This window comes from Chiloscyllium plagiosum, unplaced genomic scaffold (genome assembly GCF_037043375.1).
Source record: "Chiloscyllium plagiosum isolate Xiang-an unplaced genomic scaffold, Cpla_swu_hap1 HiC_scaffold_11, whole genome shotgun sequence".
Taxonomy (NCBI): Eukaryota; Metazoa; Chordata; class Chondrichthyes; order Orectolobiformes; family Hemiscylliidae; genus Chiloscyllium; species Chiloscyllium plagiosum.
Window position 1 is genome coordinate 70798320 of NW_028270149.1, and position 23217 is coordinate 70821536.

At 39.6% G+C, this 23217-nt stretch overlaps 1 protein-coding gene across 8 annotated transcripts in view; it reads right to left on the reverse strand.

Moving 5' to 3' along the window:
• Positions 1 to 1059: 1059 nt before the first annotated feature.
• elf1 (E74-like ETS transcription factor 1) overlaps positions 1060 to 23217 on the reverse strand; it is a 275549-nt gene continuing 253391 nt past the window's right edge. For all 8 annotated transcript variants that reach the window (XM_043704487.2, XM_087992153.1, XM_087992157.1 and 5 more), the window contains 6 exons: positions 9199 to 9306; positions 8525 to 8704; positions 7435 to 7518; positions 4849 to 5041; positions 4266 to 4685; positions 1060 to 3345 (listed from right to left, as the gene is read on the reverse strand). In XM_043704487.2, the coding sequence (XP_043560422.2) occupies positions 2394 to 3345; positions 4266 to 4685; positions 4849 to 5041; positions 7435 to 7518; positions 8525 to 8704; positions 9199 to 9306 (1937 nt within the window). In that variant the 3' untranslated portion in view covers positions 1060 to 2393. The remainder of the gene's footprint in view (positions 3346 to 4265; positions 4686 to 4848; positions 5042 to 7434; positions 7519 to 8524; positions 8705 to 9198; positions 9307 to 23217) is intronic.

Below are 23217 nucleotides of genomic sequence, written 5' to 3' on the forward strand. Positions count from 1 at the left end.
GAATGAAAGAATGTTGAATTCAATTTTCTAATTGTTTAGAATCATGCTGCCTCAATAAGGATTCTTCAGCTTGATTGGTCAAGGAGACCATTGCTCACTCTGTTCACACACACCCCAGAGAAATGCATCAAAGATACTGCATCAAAATTGACACCTAAACATCAATTCAAGTGCAAAACTGCATAGGAAGTCAATTATGCAGTTGAAGCGTAAGCATATTGAACAGTGAGTGAGTTGATTCAATGAGGTCAGCAAAATTCATACAATTGCAACTTGGCCAGTATATGTCCTGTGATTTTTAGTTGAGGCATGCTCAGGCCCAGGATCACTGCTTGGTTCGTCCTCAATGGCAGAAAACCTGAGGAAGACAAGTCATTTTAAGGGTTACAGGCTAGCTTTTATATTTTATATGTGATTCCTGCTTCCTCTTTAGATTCAAAATCAGAAGTTGCTGGAAAAACTCAGCAGATCTGGCAGCATCTGTGAAGAGAAATCAAAGTTAACATTTCGTGTCCAGTGACCCTTCCTCAGAAATTTACTTCTGTTTTTTGTTTCTGATTTATCCGCAATTCTTTCAGTTCCTCTTTAGCTTGCTTGACATAAGTGTTTTTTTTTTGCTGAACAGCATTTTAAAGCAAACTATAGTCAGTTCTTCTATAACGAGCTGGTTGCGTTCTTGTGCAACCCCACATTATAGAAAAATTGCACTTTAGAAACAGCACTTAAAGTGTTGGCATTGTAATTGCATTACAGCCAACACATGTTTTAAAAGTTCGCGCTTTAGGAACAGAGTCCCCAGTTCATCAATCACATTACAGTGAATTTGCATTAATGGAACACACGTTATAGCAGAACAACCTGTAATTGTTGTCAACATTTTCCGTCCATTTTGCGAATGCAAGCATCAGTCTCTTGTACCTACCACTGCATCCAACTACTGAAGTGACAGTAAGGCAGCAAGAACCAATTCTGAGTTTTGATTAAAACACTGAGGGAATTCAGGGATCCACTCTACATTAGAAGTATTTTCTAAAAAAAATCACCAGTCTAATTATGTAATTTGTAAAATAAAAAGGTTTTTATTTCTTTTAAAGAAATCTCACTACCACATAACATTTTTCTTAAGAGGCTGCAATATCCACATTGGTCTGAATGAAAATAGAACAAAAGCAAATCCCCACTTACAACACAATAAGAATCTGGTCAAAAAAAACAGAGCACAAGAGGAGATAATACACCTCAGTAACTGTAGACTTTTTTGTTATATCAAAGATAAATATTTACAATATTTTGCTTGGAAAATAATCCCACCATTTATAAAATATCCCAGTTCACATTGTCCCTGAAGATTTTTCTTCATATTACATATATGAAAAATATTATTTTGCAATGAACCTACAAGGCATTAACAATTTAGATATAAAATTTTCATCTTGTGGTTTGTTAGCACCATATTTATGGTGACCTAAAATTACATTCTATATTATTTTCTAAATCTGGTTTACATCAAATTGCTGGCAAGAAATCTAAAAGTTCCTTAAATAGGTTTTCAGCAAAGGTACAAAACATAAATAGGACATATTGTCTAAAAGGTTAGTTGTATTGATGACTAGCCCAGATTATGCCTTTGAGTAATTAAATTGGACTTGAATGCTACTTGGGGGGAAAAAATAGCATACAAATAGGAATAACGTACCAGTGACTTAGTCACTGCACACCAGATAGAAGACCACAGGAAAATATCTGGGATTTATGGCTCATTCAATTCTGGGCACATCTTCGATGATTGAAATCTGTGTCAAAGCAAACAGAATGAAACTGAATTGCATTCGCCTTAACACACCAAGTGCAATCTCAACTCTCAGTCCAATTAACTTGAATTTGGGATACCTCTGAAGTCCAAGCAGGATGCATCAACCCAACTGATGACCTGCCAGTGCAATGCTCTACTAGTTACCAGTGCCAACGCTGGTCAGGTTTGAAGATAACCTGCCTTTGCAGTTCAGCAGTTCAACTTAACATTTACAACTTTTACCTCAGTATTCACCTTTGCGGCACTTGGGTAAAAACAGATTTAGCTCAAGACCTAGCTTAATTATTTCTAGCACAACAAAAGACAACAGAAAAAGTGGGCTTCAGAAGAAGCAGAGTGTGAAATTTTGATTTTTCATCAAAATTTGACAAAATTATTGCAGTATTGAGGTCCCTTGATTATTTTATAGATGTTGATACATTATTGCAAATTGTAATTGAATGGTAGCTTCGATACAGCATTAAATAAACTGACCTAGATTATAAATCAATAACTGCTTATTTACAATCTGCCAAATGATTATAATTAAACAAGGATTCAACATATGTGAAAGATACAAAGTTATTGTATTCTACAATAATTACAATTTTTTTGGTTCTGTTTTAACCACTACAGAAGTGGATATGGCACTTGGACTGGGAGCCACATTACTGGGATAGTTAAGCATGCTTGCTGCATGTGAAAACATTTGGGCATTTTCCAGTTTCAGAAATGGCAGGGTGTCATGAAGATTGGTATCCACAAGAGTTTTATCCTGATCATGTCTATGGTCTGATGGTAGGTTCAGCACTGAACAATCTTCATTGGCTTCCAGTTTCACTACAGGGGTGAGAGCACAGTTTGGACTGTGAGACAATGAACAGTTGAGGTTCTGAGAACCTTCCATAGCACTTTCAAAGTCTTTGTCCATTCCTTCAACCTTTATGACCGATGTTGTAACACCATTTGTATTGCTCAGCACCACAGTCTGGAGATGCTGGTAATTTGGCTCGTCATCTGAAGTGGGTCCAAGCTCCCTCTCCAATTCAGCCATTTTGACATGAGGGCTGGCAGTATCAGCGCTTGTACTTGAAGCCTGGAATTCCGGAGTGTCCACAATGGGTTCCGGCGGTTTAAGCACTGTGGCAATTACACTGCCTGGACGGTGGGCAACCATTGGCTGACTATTGCTATTGATGGTCACTAGTTGTGTGATGGTATCAGGTGAAGGCTGTACACAATTGTTTATCACTGGGTGAAATCCACCATCAGTTAATGAAAGACTGGTTGCAATTACTTGGGCTTGCTGGATCTCTGATAAGCCAGAACATTCTAAATCAGTAGGAGACAAGGCGGCCTGAATGGTGATGGTTTCCTTCGAGGCTTCCGAACATGGAATGGCACGTAAAATAACTTTGGATGGAGAGTTGTTCATTGTGTCCGTTCCAGACAGCACTGTTGTGAGGGGTATGGTTTGCAACATTAGCGTACCGACTGCATGTGCACCAGATGTCATCACCATAGGGACCTGGGCTGGGACACTTATTGTCCTGCTGATTTAAGGAAAAGAAAACATTCATTAAACAGTTTGAAGACACCTCACAAGATTGTAGCACAATAAATTAGATATCAGAGACCAACTAGTGAAATTCTTCCATAAACTTTGCAATGATAATTTTAGTACCTTTTTAAAACTAAAAATAGTACAGAAGTCCAAATCAGATTCCACAAGCTTGTAAATAATGACCAGTGATACTTTATCCTTCCTTTCCCAACCTTTCCAAAAACTCAATACAAATCCCCTTTGTCACCAAATCACAATATTCAAACAATGTTAACTCTATCCTTACACTGAGGCATCTAGTGTTCCATATCTTGCCCTAGTTTCCTAGTCCATTATAGGAAGACATGGATATGTCTATTCAGATGATCCTAATTCCCATTTCAAGCTTCCTGTCAGATGTTCCTGATTCAATTCCCATGAAGTTGAAAGTTCCTATCAGTTTGACTGAGCTGTCTTAAAAGTGAATAGCTTAATTGTGGAAGTGAATCGGAACAAATTAGTAGTTTGCTAGCCAAATGATTGTGCTAATTAAGCCTCACTTCAAGATGTTTGAAAACATTCCCAATAATGGGATTATAATGCAACATTAAGCACACCACAGAGTTTCTTGGGCAGCCACTGAAGATTTTCATGTACTCAGGCATAATAGCCATGAAATTGAGCCCATATCTTACTCAGTAGCATCTCTGTTAATGAAACTGGTCCCTTAACCTCAGCCTGGAAGATAATTAGAAAATTAGATAGTGCACAACCATCCAAAAAACACTTTTGAAGTTATGATTTTAGAAAAATGTACTTTAAGGTTACAGGCTGCTTGTATATTTGGTGTTTGTGCAAAATGGGAACATTTGATTTTTTTTTTGCAAAACCCTTTCGCAAATTATAAATTACAAAAATGTTCATCACTACCTCATCGGGTGTCCAGATGATGCTATAGTTACAGTGCTCTTTGAAACTTCTGGGGATCCCTGAAGAATTTGATTGCTCTGTAGCCCTTGGATGGCTTGTAAAAATGGACCCTGCTGTACTGCTGCCTTCTGGTTTTGCTGAGTTAGCAAGGCAGTGTGTTCCTGCTTGATGTGCTGCATCAGGACGCTCTGTGGCACCACCGTCATTTTGTTAATATTTTGCAGCTGAGAGACACCATGGGTGGTGCTTCTGGTCTTTGTCAGCGATGTAGCTATGCAACTGGGCGAGGTCTCCGAATTTGAAGTAGAGTGCTCAACTGAGTCATCGTCTATGACCACCAGATCCTTTGGCATCTCTTTGAACTGATACACCAGCCGCTGACCTTCCACTTTTGCCAAGATCCCTCGTTGGTAGTAATACCTAGAAGGAACCAAACAGTCAGAATTCAACTTGTTGCTGTACGATGCATGACGACCAGAACACTTCTTAAAAAAGCTTACAAAATGTTAGGACTTTACAGTATATTGTATCCAACAAAGCTGAATTAACTCCCTTTTGTCCAGAATGCTCGGGCCCTACTCACCTAAGCGCTCTGCCCATTGTTTCATAGTTCATATCAGGCTTGTTTTTGTGTTTGCCCCACAGTTTGGATACAGCCTTCGAATCCACTAGTTTAAAAATTCCCTTCTCCCTCTGTGTCCACTTAATGTACTTTGGACAAGTGTTCTTGTCTTGAAGGAGAGCCAAGAGGAACTCCCAGAGATAAATTGTGTTACCTAGAAAAGAAAAAGCCAAGCATCATGAAAGGGGAGGCTGAATATATTACTATTCAGATGTTCAAAAATAAATGTTTAACAATAAACAATTTGACAGGAGGCAAAAGTGAAATACTGACTTTTTTTCATAGCATTCAGATGGTGAAGGATGAAGTAACTTTTTTTTCCCCCTGATTGCTCCAACAATAGTCATTTCATGGAAGCTTTCCATTTGCTATTTTTGTTTGATTGTTTTTGCTAATTTTTAAGAATGTTGAATCGTTGTTAAATGTTTGATTAATTCATTACCAGAGATTTCAGAAGATCAAATCATTTATTTCTATTGAAACAAACTATGCATTTGTCTTTTTTGATCTACAGGTAGATGTACATTTGCATTTTTTTTTAAAATTGTATGAACATTTATTGTCACCTTAGATGAACTGTTGGGACTTAAGTAAATTGTTATGCTCAAGGTAAGCAGTTAAGGGTTGGAGAATCGTGTGGTAACTGCAGCATGACAGCCTCTCCAAAAACATTCCAACTGTAATTTTTTGCCATAGGGTATATTTGCTTTGATGGATAACCTGATGATTATGATCCCACTGAATTTTCTCTCCCCATTGAAATAGTGAATGGCAGGGTGTAGAGCCAACATTACAACAGATCCTGTTCCTTTTTAACCCAGCATGTTAAAACTATTCTTCATAATCCTGATAAAAAAACGACACAAAGGAGTCTGAAATTTCCTCCACTAATCAAAGGCCAACTCTGTTGTCCTGCAACTTTAGTTTCTGGGCTTCCAATAATAGTGCATCCGCCAGATGCTACAGAAACAAAACTAGCACTTCCCCAGTGCATCTCTCTCTTCCTCCATGAGCAGAACTCATATACCTCAGCTTGCTGCAGCTCAAGAAAAGATCGGCAAGTCTATGATTGATATTTCAGGCGCAATAGGCGAAATGGTCTTCTGTGCTGTGCTATGTTATATTATTACAACACAGGGTAAACCCCTCTGCAAATTTAAACCAATAACACAGAAAAGATTCACCCCATGCTGTAAGCTGTTAAAATTCGAGAGGCAAAGAGCTATCCCAGAGGTAAATATTTAAAGTAAAAATTAACAACTTTGTTCTTGAAGTCCAGAGAATATTAAAACTAACAACCATTTACAACTCCTATCTTTTACTTCCCACTATACAATACTAATCTGATAAAAAAACAACCCAAGATTTACAAAACAAAATCATGTTTGAAAACGAGTCAGCTTTGTCAAGTTTCCTCTGTAGATTTCAGATCGGTTTCAATGTTTTGCTGTGCAAGCTCCTTCCCCAGACAGGAACATCTCAGAGAGCTCTGAAACAAGCAGCCTACATCTCTTGAGCTTTTGGCAGTTCTCTCTTAATGGTTCAAAAATGTCTGGTTTTATAACCCCAAAACATCAGATCATTTCATTGGTTTTAATATTATAAAAATATCAAATTCAAACTTGATTGGAGTTTGGTATCTTGGGGCATAATTTAAACTGATTGGTCAAATTTGAATTTGTTTTTGTCTCATGGCAACCCATCTGCTCTATTTGTGTTGACCATGTGGTACATTGTTACCTTGTTCAGAACACTTTGTGCTGTGTCAGACAGTTTGGCTGGCTTTTCAACTCTCTTAAAAGGCACAGGACCTCTACACTTTCATAACAGTATTAACCTATGATTTGATTCCCATGTTCCAATGCCACAAGTACCACGCCAATAGCAGCTATTTAGAGAAGACTGAATCACAAAGAATTTAATTAGTTTATTATTAAAAGAAATACATTTATTTTTATGAACATCAGGTGAATAATGAAAGTCTGGAGAAGGGAACATTTTCAAAATTTGACTAGCCAGTATTAGTAACCATCATTTCTAAATCAAGTATTCAAATGTTGATGCAGTATTCAAATGTGGGAGGGAAGAGGTGACCATACAATAAATATGGCAATACACCATCATTTTAAAATTCTATGTTAGTACTGTCTTGTTGCATGCTCAAACAACTGCTTTCAGGACAAGAAGGGTATCTTTTTTAAACGTTAATTGCTTAGAATTTTGATCACAAAAACATCCCTGATCTTCTCCGAGCAGTGCAATTACTAGCCATTCACCACTCTTCTCTGATTCAGCAGAGATCACCAGTAAATGCAGGCTGTCAGCTTTAAAACTGAAAGCCCAATTACGTGGTTGGGGAAGGAAAAGGAAGGGTGTGTGGAAGAATGGCAAACACGACAAAAGAAAAACACTTTATTTTTATGTTGTCAGCAGACCCATCACTCAGTGCCATCACATCATCATTTTGCTGATGATGTAAAAAGCTTCTAAAAAGGTAAATCACAATGTTTGTGCAACTGTCAAGCTGTCTCACTAATCGTGCAATACCTTTTCCATCCTTATTTTTCTTCTTAATTGGAAGGTGTGGTGCTGTGACAGGCGAAGATGGTCGAGCAGGTTTCATCTTACGACCTGGAAAATGAAATCACATCAGTGTGCACGCATGGTACGCTCTGATTAAAACTGCTATCTAAACTGCAGTGTGCACCAGCACACATTCTGGCCACATTAACATGTGTGCGCTAGCGTGTCTATTACTGATAACAGCAAACATGAATACAAATTGCAGAAATGTTACAAATTCACTGTTGATAGAACTTTAACTGTAGAAATAGCCCTGACATTTCAAAAGAGGTTCAAATGATCAGGAAACCTTGCAGCTCTGGGACTGAAAATCTTTTATAGCTAATTCAAATGGGAAGTGGCTTGCCTGGTTAGAAGTTTGTGCTTAGACCAAGCATGTACTGATGCACAGTAATATTACCAATCCCACATTCCTGCACTTGTGTTTGCATGCACACCAATGGAAAACTGACAATAACAATTGAGCACAAGCCATTTCGTCCTGGTTTTAATTTGTTCCTAGTACAAGTCTAAATTTAGCCTTTCACAGGAATTATTCCACACAGACAGCATACACAACAAACACTCATCAATATTTATCAAATTATCTTAATCTCACAAATCAAAAATATGCTGGGCACACAATTCAAATGCATGTGCCTTAACCAGTGTAAAATTGATCAGGAAAGTATTGACTCAAAACTGGTGAATATTAGCCAGATGCAGACTGCCCCATCGAGTCAAAAATTTCTAAACTCTCACGGAGTAAAACAAAAAGCCACAAGAAGCAGATGCCAAAAAAATCCCTATTATCTTTAAGTGCCTATTCAAATTGTTCAATTATTTCCCAAAATCGGAGGCAAAATAAATTTGGATTGTAAATATCCTTTTTCTTCTTTCCCTGCTAACTTTTTTTATTTCTTTATATTCTAATTTGTTTTCCCCTTAAGAATTTGTACTCAAGAGTACTTTTGTACCTAAGTTGGTGTCATAAGTAGTGACTTGTAAATTTTTCACTGTACTGATGTGACAATAAAGCTAATTCAATAACTGTATCGGTCAATCTAGAATTTACCTTTCTTTTTCCTTTGTTTAAGTGCATTTTTTCTGGGTGACTCATCTGCAGAATCATCTTCATCGCCTGCCACATGAGCTGAAGACCTGTTGATTACCTCTGGTCTCTTATCTGACATGACAGATATGTGAGGCATAGTTGCAGTGATTTCTCCATCCAGAGAATGCGCAAATCCATGAACTAAACAAGGATTAAGGTGAGAGGGGGAGGGGAATCAAAGTGAGGGGAAAAAACATAACCTCAAGGTTTAGTTGAAAAGATATTGATTTGAGGATTTATTTTTCATAGATAGAACATTCGGAGAGTCCGATACCGATGTGCCAGTGCTGCTGACAGATCAACAGGAGACTTCTTCACACAGCACACACTCCATTGTAGCTGAACACTTTTTTAAAAAATCAGTTTATATTTCATTTTTCCTTCAAGTTGTCAAATGCACTAGCAATTGTCTTTGCATAAATTGATGATATTTTTAGGAAAGCCATCAAATACATCTAATATGAGAAAATGGGCTTCTGGCCAAAGTCCTGACCATAAGCTGGAACACTGTGCAGTCTAAACTTACATTGTGTGGTGTACATCTGTTCTAACATAATGACACCAGTTGGCAAGGAGTGAAAAAGAAAATGCCAAGTGTCAAGGAAATGAAAAGTATGCATGTATTTAATACTCACACATTCTTTTTTCATCCAAGATCGCATTTGGAGATTCCATGTTAAGCAGTGCTTCGGCAGCCTCAATGGTCTCCATTGTTTCATCTTCATCCTGACAGGAAGCTTCCACTAAGGATCAGAGAGAATCACCAAAGTAGGTTAGCAAAGGGCAAAGAATTGTAGCCTACAGGAATGGTGCACTACAAGACAAACATGCCACAAACAAGTCCTGTGCTAGAAGACAAGGCGGAGATGCGAGTGCAACCATCAGTCTTTCCAAGTTCAAACTGACAGGGAAATTATGAAAACAGACTGGGATTGACGAACTGCTAGAGTTTAAAATAAAAGGGAAGGTGCACTAAAAACAAAGTAGTATAATTGGCATGTTAAAATAAGAATCAACAGTCAAGGCAACTGCAATTGACAATAGACTCCTCGTGTTGCATGAGCAACAAGAGGGTAATCAAACCTAAATGAATGTTTTCTCACAAACCCTCTAGGGTGAGATAGAGATGCCAACCAATCACTGCTTTCAGTGTTTTGGCAGCAATACAGACTTTTCCACTTGTGCTGGAGCCTTGGCAGCACTCCGCAAAGAACCAGAAAAACAAAAGTAATGATTCAAACAGTAGCCGAGACTACTCAAATATTAGCAAGCCCCCTTCTTGGCTGCCTGGTGCAGTGTCGGACAGCATACCAACTGCAGGGAAACCTATTAGACCATACCATCTTCTGGTTCCCCAGGAAAAGTGAACAGTCAGAATGCCAGCAGTTATCAGATATAAAATGCCCACCCAATTTACGAGTGACAATGATGTGTGTGTGTGTGTGTGGGAGAACCCGATCAGATTCTGTGTTAGAGTTGGAACCTGTACAGCAAGAATTAATTTCAACAGATGCTAATTTTTATGCACATGCCCTATATCCAATCTGTGAAATAGTATTCCCTGCGTTCACAACTTTAGAAACACACCATCTGAAATTTAACGCAAAACTTCTATCTGCTGCAGACAGTAAAAGTATAATGATGCCAGAACATTCCATTTTATTAGCACATACCTCTCAGGAGATCACAACATAGAGAAACAAAATATACTGGCTAACCTGCTGATTCCAACCTCAAAGTATGAGACACCTCCAATGGTGTTGACCAGTAATATGCTATATTGCTGTCAAGTGATATTTTGATAGATCACATTACAATATGATAAAAGCAACTAAAATATATGATCATCATTGTTGGAATTTGAACTGTTTTTAGAGAGGGGGCAAATGGATGCGGATTAGTGCTAAGAAGTGTTGATTTTCAAAAAGTCAGACTTGAAGATGAATTTGAAAAAGGAATCGGTTCAGTGGAAATGTAAAAGAACCACTAACAGAGTGTCAGGAATTAGGTTGAAACTTTGTTCTAATGAAGGCATTAAGGTTTTACATAAATACATCTAATATATAAAAGAATTATTTTATATTAAATATTGGAAATATACTTTGAGTAGAGATTTATTTCTACTTTCTTTTGTGCAATAAACTAGTGTTCTGTTTTTAAAGATCATCTATGGCCTTACACAATTGCATTTCAGCAACTAACAACCACATGAACTAACTAAACAAGTTAAACATTTGATCCATCAAGTCAGGCATCATTCTTGAAACTGCAGACATTCTGGTTCCACTACAAAACAGATTCACACTGTTCGTGAAATGTTTTGACTATTGGCATACTTTTTAAATATATTTTGTCCACCTGTCATTAAAACATTTAATTACTACAAACTTCCAATACATTTTTTTTAAATCAACATTTTTCCCCCTTTAATAGGGTGTTGCTGGCCAGCCAGCATTTATTGCCCATCTTTAATCATCTACAGAACAGTTGAGAGTCAACCACATTCCTGTGGCCAGACCAATTAAGTATGACAGTTTCCTTACCTAAAGGACATTAGTGAACCAGATGGGTTTTTCAGACAATTGACAATGGATTCATGGTCTCACCATTTGACTCCTAATTCCAGATGTAGAGGAACCTCATTATTCAGCACTCAATTAACCGAATTTTAGATGATGCGGACAGGATCGCGAGGTTCCAATGCTTGGCTAACTATGTTATCTGGCATCGATTACCCGAGCAAAATACTCCCCGCCAATGTCCTTCAGGTAATCGAGGCTCCTCTGTATTGACTCTCTAGGTGGTTGACTCTCAACTGCCTTCTGGGCAATTAGGGATGGGCAATAAATGCTGACTGGCCAGCAACACCCTCATCCCACAAGCGAATATTAAAAAAATAATGTTGCATTTTCAAAAAATCTTATAGGTTTGTAGTAATTAATTCTTTCAATGACAGATGAACATAAACTTCTCCCTCTCCCCTCACATCTTTCATACATTTAGAGATAAGATTACTTATTTTCTCACACATTTTCCATGCAAGCTCTCCGAAAATGAAACAACTCAGTGTGCACTTAAAGTAGGCCAATCATGCATAACCATCTCCACCGAGGAGTGACAAGTAGATGATCCAATTTGGTCTTGATCTGCAGCATCACTGATGCCAGTCTTCAATTTGATTCACTCCATGTGACCATGAAAAAGTGGCAGAAGGCACAGGATTCAAAAAACATGAGTAGGTTGGTCAACAAGATCTGGAGCTGCATGACCTTAGTGGAACCGAAACTGAGCCATCAGTGAGCAAATTATTGCTGAGCAGGTCCCATGTGATAACCACTTCCATCACTTTGCTTATGATTTGCTTACAGTCCCTGACGATATCCCCATTTTTGATCTAAAGACACGTACCTCTGTGTCTTTTCAGTACATCTATAATATTGGCGTCAACTCAAAAATTGGCTAGGTTTATCTTGTCCACAAACAGGATATGTACAATTTAACCTATTACATCCCCAATCAACACTCAAATCATCCAACTGATGAAAGGGGTCAATTTGCAATTTGCAAATGAGTGTTCAGTTTGGATTCTACAATGGCCACTCAGCTCCAGACCTTGTTACAGGCTTGATCCACACATGTATCATAGAGCAGAGGAGTCATAGAAATCAGAGGAAAAAGTTCTCAATTGGCTAAAACAATACCTAACATACAGGACGATGGCTATGGCTGTGGAAGGTCAATCATCTATGTTCCAGATTATTACTACAGGAGATCCTCAGGACGGTATACTAAACTCAACCATCTTCAAACTAACCTCCACAATATGGTCAGAAGTGGAGATGTGCACTATAGATTGCAGTTCTGTTCCATTTGCCACTCCTTACATATTGAAGCAGTCTGTGCAAACACTCATTGAGACCTGGATAACATTCAGCACTGAGGTGAATTTGTGCCACAGTAATGCCAGACAATGTCCTACTGCAATAACTATAATGGATCACCATGGACAACCCTACCACCCCAAACAATATCTTGGAGGCTCCATTAACCAAAAACTTTATTGGACCAATGATACAAATATTGTGGCTATGCAATCAGATCACAGCGTGGAAAGCAAATACAGGATATTATGACATGCTTAATATTGTTAAGCACCTATCAAAACTCTACCTAGATGAACTAAGTACTGCAGATACTTAAACAGGTTTAAGTGATGATTTGGAGATGCCGGTGTTGGACTGGGGTGTACAAAGTTAAAAATCACACAACACCAGGTTATAGTCCAACAGGTTTAATTGGAAGCACACTAGCTTTCGGAGCGCTGCTTCTTCATCAGGTGGTTGACTATCACCTGATGAAGAAGCGTCGCTCCGAAAGCTAGTGTGCTTCCAATTAAACCTGTTGGACTATAACCTGGTGTTGTGTGATTTTTAACTTTTTAGGTTTAAGTGAAACTTTCACCCATGTAATATGCCTTTATACAATGGAAATAAAATATATATTCCTATATAAATATAGTTATTTATCTAAAATATTGAATCTTGAAAATTAGGTTATTTAAATGCAATAGTTTATCAGGTTATCGAATCATATTTGTTGCAAAAGCTATTTGTGAGGAAACAAGTGACGATTATCTACTTCCAGCAGTTGAATAATGAAGTTGATAATCATTTTGGTTATACTGTGCATGTTGTTCCAGTAAGACTCAAACAGCACCTCTCCCCATGAAAAGCACAGCTGAACTGCTGGCTATTAAATATTCCCTCATGCCTAGCATCTGTATCATGTGTAAATCATTGGCTAGATTTCAGGCAGCTATGTTAGAAGATTTGTAGCTTTATCTTAATCTAACTGCTTTCAAAATCTGCTGTTCAAAATGGCTCAGGATGCAATATACACTAGTCTCTTTAAATCTTGTAAGGTTAATGTATTATAGACAGGGGATTACTGTCGAGAGGCTCAGAACAGTATTAACTATAACCCATATAGCTAATGGGAAATTATAGGAAATCTAGTGGATACAATTACAATGTGCTTGAACTAAGAATTGCTGTTCAATTGTTTTGCCCCTTCCCAATTGCAGTATTAATCTCAATCCTACCAGCTCCAAGTTAACATTTGTTTTCCTACTTCTACATTACAGCTGTCTTAATCAGGAAATCCATTGGCATCTTACAAAGTTTCTCCAATTTCCCATGATGTTGGAGGGTGCACAGGGTGGAGAGGGGATGGGGTGGTGGGAACAAGCACTCCTTTTACAATTTAGCTATCGCAGTGCCATCAAAAACTGCTAGCCACAGGGTTCACAATTTTCTTAATTAAGATTACAATCACCCACAGTCATTTTCAATATGGTCAGATCAGTTTTGGAAAGCAATCACTGATGTAATGAATGCTTTACATTTGCATTAGTGAAAGCAAACACTTGTAGAGATCATTATTCTCACTCTAAAACTTGGGAGATTCTACAACCAGATGTCACTGAGTCCAAACCCCATCTGCTGGCAATCTCAAATAGCTCGTGTTCAATACACGGATGGCATTTTGAGATACAATGATTTCCTTCATTCAAAGTGCAAGAATGTGAACACAAGTAACAGTTGATTTCCTTGGAAAACAGTCAAACAGGTGCTCAATCGATGATGGCTACAAAATGAATTTCTGAACAAGAATTGTAGAGTCTAACAACTGGCCTCTGTCCCCAGCCTACAAACCTGAACTGTAATGGGCTGGTACTCAATACGTCCCAGTAATGAGGCCATGAAGTGACGCAAGGCATTCTTTAAAATAATTCAAGCTCATTCAAACTGTTGGGTCACAGGTACCAACACAATTAATTCTACATGACCTAGTCTGAAATTTTGACTTCTCTAAAAGGTCCAATTTAAGATTATTCTCAAATAGATTGCACAAATCCTGTACAATTGAGGTGTCTACAAAGTATAAACTTAAAAGGCCTAAATTGAGTCATATTATCCAACAGCCTCAGAGCAATATTGCCAGCCTGTAAATTTGCCAAATTCCCTTGTCATCCTTACAACACAAAACAATTACACACAGTCCAGCATGTAACTAATTGAACTTATGTCATTTAAACTCAATAGTTCAACATAAAGCATTCAAACAGCGATCACTGGAGGATTCCTACATATGCACAAAGCAGTGGGATTATATTCTGGGAAGCAGTTTCCTCAAAAGGCCAATCCCATGCCAGTTCATGAATTAAGGACAACAATATACGCAACACCAGCACCTCCACATCAACGATTGCATGAGGTTACAGAGAATAGAAAGGTGAAAGCCATGGACGATACTGATTGTAAGGATGAGAATTTTAAGTTTTCTGCACCAAGTTTATTTTTGATTATTGTGAATTTAATTTCAACATCATAGACTTCAATAAAACAATGTAAGGGCCTATTGATGCTGTAATAGCTTGCTGTAACAGCTTATGGTCAGGTTTATTTTTGCACTTAAGCTTTAATGTAGTGCAGGGAAATGTATACTTGCAAACAAGAAAAGTATCATAATTCAAACATTTGTCTGATGTCTTAACTCATCACCTCAAATTATTCCAACCAGCAATAACACAGGTATTTACCCAGTCTCTGCTATTATGCCATGTAGCTCAAATTCTCTGTCCAGGCTTAAACCAAGTTTACAATAGCCAAATTACTGAGTATCCTACATATGGGGTGTAAGTGTAGAAATTCATAAATAGAATGCCTTTAACACCCGCTTTCCAGACTGGGATTCCTGATCCAAAAATCTCAGAACTTGATTATATGCTTTTGGAGATAAGTCTCTTGATTAAACTTAAAATATAAGCCATAGCTATTAATTTAACCTGGTGCAGTGTTTGTAGAGGAATAAGACAGTGTTATTTTCTGGGTCTGTAGATTGTGAAGGAGCAAAAATGGCCTTTGCAGTGATATGTACTTCTTGTCAGATGTGGGAGTTTAAAGAGAGTTTAAGGGTTACTGCGGATTATATCTGCCATAAATGCTGTTGGATGTGAATCTTATCAGATCAAGTGGATCGGTTGGAGAGACAGATAGAAGCGATGAGGAATTTGCAACAGCAACAGTATGTGATGGATGGCAGTTATAGGAAGGGGGGAAAAATCTCAGATACAGTCACATAGATGAGTTAACTCCAGGAAGGGTGAGAGTGGTCGGCATCTAGGGCAGAAGTCTTTTGTGGATATACCATTTCAAACAGATATGCTGCTTTGGAAAATGATGGGGGTGATGGATTCTCAGGGGAACGTAGCATGAACAGCCAAGTTTCTGGTATTGAGACTGGCTCTAATGCAATGAGGGGTACATCGGCTTCCAAGAGATCAATTGTGTTAGGGGATTCTGTAGTCAGAGGTACTCACAGAAGTTTCTGTGGCCAGCAGAGAAAAAGCAGAATGGTGTGTTGTTTCCCTGGTGCCAGGATCAAGGATGTCTCAGAGAGGGTGCAGAATGTTCTCACGGGGGAGAGGGACAGCAGGAGGTCATTGTCCAGATTGGAACCAACGACATTGGAAGGGAAAAGATTGAGACTCTGAAGAGAGATTACAGAGAGTTAGGCAGAAATTTAAAAAGGTCCTCAAGGGTAGTAATATCTAGATTACTCCCAGTGCTACGAGCTAGTGAGGGCAGGAATAGGAGGATAGAGCAGATGAATGCATGGCTGAGGAGCTGGTGTATGGGAGAAGGATTCACATTTTTGGATCATTGGAATCTCTTTTGGGGTAGAAGTGACCTGTAGAAGAAGGACGGATTGCACCTAAATTGGAAGGGGACTAATATACTGGCAGGGAAATTTGCCCGAACTGCTTGGGAGGATTTAAACTAGTAAGGTGGGGGGGATGGGCCCCAGGGAGATAGTGAGGAAAGAGCTCGATTTGAGACGGGTACAGCTGAGAACAGAAGTGAGTTAAACAGTCAGGGCAGGCAGGGACAAGGCAGGACTAATAAATTAAACTGCATTTATTTCAATGCAAGGGGCCTAACAGGGAAGGCAGATGAACTCAGGGCATGGTTAGGAACATGGGACTGAGATATCATAGCAATTACAGAAACGTGGCTCAGGGATGGGCAGGACTGACAGCTTAATGTTCCAGGATACAAATGCTACTGGAAGGATAGAAAGGGAGGCAAGAGAGGGGTGGGGGAGGGGGGGGGGGGGGGGGGGGGGGGGGAGGGGGGGAGTGGGGGAGTGGGGGGGCGGGGGGGGGGGGGTTGGCATTTTTTGATAAGGGATAGCATTACAGCAGTGCTGAGGTAAGATATTCCCGGAAATACATCCAGGGAGGTTATTTGGGTGGAACTGAAAATAAGAAGGGCTTTCTCCTGCTCCTTGGATGCTGCCTGACCTGATGCGTGTTTCCAGCAACACATTTTTCAGTTTTGATCTCCAGCATCTGCAGTCCTCACTTCCCCCTCAAAGATCAGCAAGGCGGCCTTTGTGTGGAGCCACAGAAAATGGGAGAGATACTAAATGAATATTTTGCATCAGTATGTACTGTGGAAAAGGATATAGAAGATATAGAATGTAGGGAAATAGATGGTGACATCTTGCAAAATGCCCAGATTACAGAGGAGGAAGTGCTGGATGTCTTGAAACGGTTAAAAGTGGATAAATCCCCAGGACCTGATCAGGTGTACCCGAGAACTCTGTGGGAAGCTAGAGAAGAGATTTCTGGGCCTCTTGCTGAGATATTTGTATCATTGATAGTCACAGGTGAGGTGCTTGAAGACTGGAGGTTGGCAAACGTGGTGCCACTGTTTAAGAAGGGTGGTAAAGACAAGCCAGGGAACTATAGACCGGTGAGCCTGACCTCAGTGGTGGGCAAGTTGTTGGAGGGAATCCTGAGGGACAGGATGTACATGTATTTGGAAAGGCAAGGACTGATTAGGGATAGTCAACATGGCTTTGTGCATGGGAAATCATGTCCCACAAACTTGATTGAGATTTTTGAAGAAGTAACAAAGAAGATTGAGGAGGGCAGAGCAGTAGATGTGATCCATATGGACTTCAGTAAGGCGTTCGACAAGGTTCCCCATGGGAGACTGGTTAGCAAGCTTAGATCTCATGGAATACAGAGAGGACTAGCCATTTGGATACAGAACTGGCTCAAAAGGTAGAAGACAGAGGGTAGTGGTGGAGAGTTGTTTTTCAGACTAGAGGCCTGTAACCAATGGAGTGCCACAAGGATCGGTGCTGGGTCCTCTACTTTTTGTCATTTACATAAATGATTTGGTTGCGAGCATAAGAGGTACACAGTTAGTAAGTTTGCAGATAACACCAAAATTGGAGGTGTAGTGGACAGTGAAGAGGTTGACCTCAGATTACAGCAGGATCTTGACCAGATGGGCCAATGGGCTGAGAAGTGGCAGATGGAGTTTAATTCAGATGAATGCGAGGTGCTGCACTTTGGGAAAGCAAATCTTAGCAGGACGTATATACTTAATGGTAAGGTCCTAGGGAGTGTTGCTGAACAAAGAGACCTTGGAGTGCAGGTTCATAGCTCCTTGAAAGTGGTGTCGCAGGTAGATAGGATAGTGAAGGCGGCGTTTGGTATGCTTTCCTTTATTGGTCAGAATATTGAGTACAGGAATTGGGAGATCATGTTGCAACTGTACAGGACGTTGGTTAGGCCACTGTTGGAATATTGCGTGCAATTCTGGTCTCCTTCCTATCGGAAAGACGTTGTGAAACTTGAATGGGTTCAGAAAAGATTTACAAGGATGTTGCCAGGGTTGGAGGATCTGAGCTACAGGGTGAGGCTGAACAGGCTGGGGCTGTTTTCCCTAGAGCATCGGAGGCTGAGGGGTGACCTTATAGAGGTTTACAAAATTATGAGGGGCATGGATAGGATAAATAGACAAAGTCTTTTCCTTAGGGTCGGGGAGTCCAGAACTAGAGGGCATACGTTTAGGGTGAGAGGGGAAAGATATAAAAGAGACCTAAGGGGGAAACTTTTCCACGCAGAGGGTGGTATGTGTATGGAATGAACTGCCAGAGGATGTGGTGGAGGCTGGTACAATTGCAACATTTAAGAGGCATTTGGATGGGTATACGAATAGGAAGGGTTTAGAGGGATATGGGCCAGGTGCTGGCAGGTGGGACTAGATTAGGTTGGGATGTCTCGTCGGCATGGACGGGTTGGACTGAAGGGCCTGTTTCCATGTTGTACATCTCTATGACTCTAAGTTTTTCTAAACACTGAAGTGATCGCAAAGAAGGTCAATTTAAGAGAGATGTTAAGAGACATTAAGAGAATTTAAGAGACATTACTGAGAGGAGGGATGTAACAGGGAACATCCACATGATGTAGAAAAAAATTCCTATGTTGTGGATTCCATAGAAACAGTTTCAAGACACAATCTTTTATTCTGCAGGAAAAAAATCCTTGTAAACTCACTGCCTTAGAAAGCTATAGGAGGTCAGATGAGCAAGCTTCTAAAGTAATAAAGTACACCTGACTGCTATTATATTGCAGTGCCAATCAGCAAAAGCCTCCACTTGGAACAGTGTGATCTATCATTGTGTAAATCAGTACTCAAACCAGTGCTTTTTATTCATATCATATATTGAAAAGAAAACCTTACAATTACTAACTCAAAATTAGCTTCCAAAGCCTGCTGTAAAGACAGCACAGATCATTAACCCTTCATTTTATCATCACACACAGATTAGGAGTGACAAGCAGTCTTCACCTGAGAACTGCAATTAGTAACAAAGAGGAGCCACATTGTTATTCCAGCTTGCATTTCAGTGGTTACAATTGAGGGGGAATTGTATAACAGCAATAAACCACTCAAGCATCGGTCCTTCAATTATATTCCTGCCTTATAATTATCCTCCAACTTCATAAAGTTACAATTTAGTAGGGAATAATGTACAATTTTGCACCCTGCCTCCATCATGTTCAGGCCTAGTTTTTAGAAAGATGCAACTCCTGTTGGGAAATGATTTGCCAAGGCAGCAGTTTCCCCTCCAGTACTTTGCAACTGCCAATTGTTCAACACAGCCCAGACCGACTTTTAAAGATAGAGATTACAAAGGCAAGGTGTTATCTGAGCCCTGTCTAACCCTGCCCTCACTCAATATTCAACCTAGAATACTTTCCAGCAAGACACAGCAGTGGAAATCATGCCCGTTATGATCCTTTCCACTCTGGATCTGTACCCAAGATACAAAGTAGGGATTGAAACCAGGATTGATGGTATGAGTAAGTCCCATACTGAGCAGTCCACTCACAATCTGGGCTGGGAAGGGGGAACCCGAACCTATTTTCAACTTGTTAAAAAATCACACAACACCAGGTTATAGTCCAAAAGGTTTAATTGGGAGCATTAGTTTTCGGAGCGCCGCTCCTTCATCAGGTGGTTGTGAGGACACCATTGTAAGGCACAGAATTTATAGCAAAAGTTTACAGTGTGATGTAACTGAAATTATACATTGAAAAATACCTTGATTGTTTGTTAAGTCTCTCATCTGTTAGAATAACTATGTTAGTTTCACTTCTTTCATATGTAAATCACAAAACATTTTTTAAAAGTTACATTCTCAGGTGAACTTTAACAATTGGTGTCAGCACAGATAATGTTTTGAAGGTGTTGGCCCCCTGTGGTGCTATGTATGCCATAATGTTTAGATTGATTCTAATCTAAGAAATGAGTTAAGAGTCTTACATAGATTCATGCAATTTTTGAGCAAAGTACAATGTAACCCTGCAAGTACAAATTCACCCCACAAACGTATATGTGTGTGTGTCTGTCTGTCTGGAGTGGGGGATTCTTAGTGTCTGTGAGAGAGAGTTTGTATGTGTGTGTGTGTCTGTGTGTGTGTGTGTGTGTGTGTGTGTGTGTGTGTGTGTAAAGGGGTCTAAGTCTGTGAGAGGGTGCATGTGAGAGTGTGCCAGTGTGTCTCTCTGTAGGAGTGTGAGAGAGTGTCAGGTGAATGTGAGTTTATGAGTATGTGTGTGTAGTGCAACGGTGATCACCTGTAGCGTGACATGAATCCAAGGTCCCGGTTGAGGCCCTCCTTATGGGTACGGAACTTAGCTATCAGCCTCTGCTTGATCACCTAAACACACACACTCCTACAGAGAGACACACTCCCACACATGCACTCTCTCACAGACTTAGACCCCTTTAAACTCTCTCTCTCACTCACACACATATATATACACTCTCTCACAGACACTTAGAACCCCCCACCCCAGAGAGAGAGACACAGACACACACGTTTGTGGGGTGAATTTGTACTTGCAGAGTTACATTGTACTTTGCTCAAAAATTGCATGAATCTATGTAAGACTCTTAACTCATTTCTTAGATTAGAATCAATCTAAACATTATGGCATACATAGCACCACAGGGGGCCAACACCTTCAAAACATTATCTGTGCTGACACCAATTGTTAAAGTTCACCGGAGAACGTAACTTTTTTAAAAAAAGGTTTTGTGATTTACATATGAAAGAAGTGAAACTATCATGGTATTCGAACAGATGAAAGACTCAACAATCAATGTATTTTTCACTGTATAAGTTCAGTTACATCACACTGTAAACTTTTGCTATAAATTCTGTGCCTTACAATTGTGTCCTCCACAACCACCTGATGAAGGAGCGTCGCTCCGAAAGCTAGTGTGCTCCCAATTAAACCTGTTGGACTATAACCTGGCGTTCTGTGATTTTTACCTTTGTACACCCCAGTCCAACACCGGCATCTCCAAATCATATTTTCACCTTAGTGACTCTTCTGGGGTAGGCTACCAGTTGGATACAGTGACTGAGAAGTGACAATGAAAACTGCAACAATGCAATAAATTAGACAAACAAGTCAATTGGAAACTGCAAATTCCTATTATCGTTCTTGTCCTCTGAGGCTGTTGTGCCACCACCAAGTTCATTTCACAAAATAGTGGGAACTTGAGTTTTAATTACCCATCCTATACTGCACGATATCTGCATTGGTAAAGCAAAGTACAGATGGTAGAGCCGAATATCCTGTTACAATACCATTATGTGCAATCCGACAGTACTGCCCGGTCAGCATGTTTGCCAAATAGACAAGCTGCTTTTCAGAGATTATCCAACATCATCAGCTGCACATACTGCTCTTTGTGCTTTCTGACAAATGGACTCTTCAAATCGTGTCACATCTACTGCTGCCTTCCCTGCCATTGTGGTGAAGAGCCATAAAAACTTGTTGCACTCTGTACACTAAAATAACACTTGCTGGCATTGAAAAGAGCTTTTTGTTGGGATATCAATGATGCGTCCTTCGTAATAACGAATGGAAATATTCTCAACATCTGACAGTAAGTAATCCTTTTCAATAGCTCTGGTGTTGCATAACGAATCACCGAATTGGGCATTCATGTCTGTAGTAAGGCTTATATAAGTAACATTTATAAACAAATTGATGAACTTGTAGAGCAAATTTCCCAGATAGCCAGATGGGTCATGGTGTAGACTAAAGCACATTGATGTAAAATATCTCAATTTTTTTTGTCCTACAATTGTCCATTGCACTTCTCACACTGGAGAAAAATGTACAGGGTCCTATGTTTAGTTTAGGGTTTAGGAGTGACAGATATACATCAACCTTGATTCAACTGTAGCACTCATGTCTCTGAGGCAGAAGGTTTGGCTTCAAGTCTCACATGAGCACCTGACTGACATTTAAGTGCTGTTATGAGGGATGTGCTATAGTGTCAGAGATGCTGTGTGAGACATTAAATCAAGGTCCACTTCTAGGAGGAGATCAGGAGAGTTCGCCCAGTATCCTGAGCAATACTTATCCTTCAAGCACTAACATCACACACAAAAAAAGACTCTCAATTGTGACATTGCTGTTCAAAAATCTTGTTCTGTGTGCAAAATGACTGCTGCATTTTCCATATAAATCAGTAACTTCAAAAAGGGCTTAAATCACTGTGAAGTACATCATAAATGTGTGTCTTTCTACACAAGCCTGGTGCATCAAAATCAGATTTTGCATTCCCATTCGCTGTCATTGACCTGTGCTTGCAACTGAGTGTGTGGGCAAATACACAAACAGTCACAGCTGTGATGCACTCCACAGTCCAACAACCTCTGCATGCTCACTGCCGAAGTGCTTTGATAAATCATTAGAATTATCTGTGAACAGCTCATCTCCCAGAGAATCATATCTTTGTTTTCCTACTGGGAGGATGAAAGTGGTAACGGGGTAGGGCATGGTGAAGAGTGGTGGATGCTGAAAGTACAAAAATGCTTTAACTGAAAAGTTGTAAGTTTTATATGTATTTCAAACAGAGCCTTTGATTCCATGTGATCCCCTAGCTTGGTTTTGGATGCCTGAAAAAGATTCCGAGCTGAATTTTACAGAATTTCTTTTTCTCCTTACTGGTTTCTGATTATCTCCCACACTACAGGGAGAGGGTATGGTTGAGGGGGGTAGGCAGGTGGTGACTGTTTTGTATTAGTTCTCCCAGCTCCATTAAGAGCATGTGGGGAGGTATTGATGGGCCAGCTGCTCTTTTCCCACAGATCATTTTTGTACATTTGTATGAATTAAACAGCAGCAAAACATTGGGCAACAGTCAGAGAGGCGGTGACCTTTGTTTAAGAAAAAGAATCTGCTCAAAAGTAGTGCTGCCGCACTG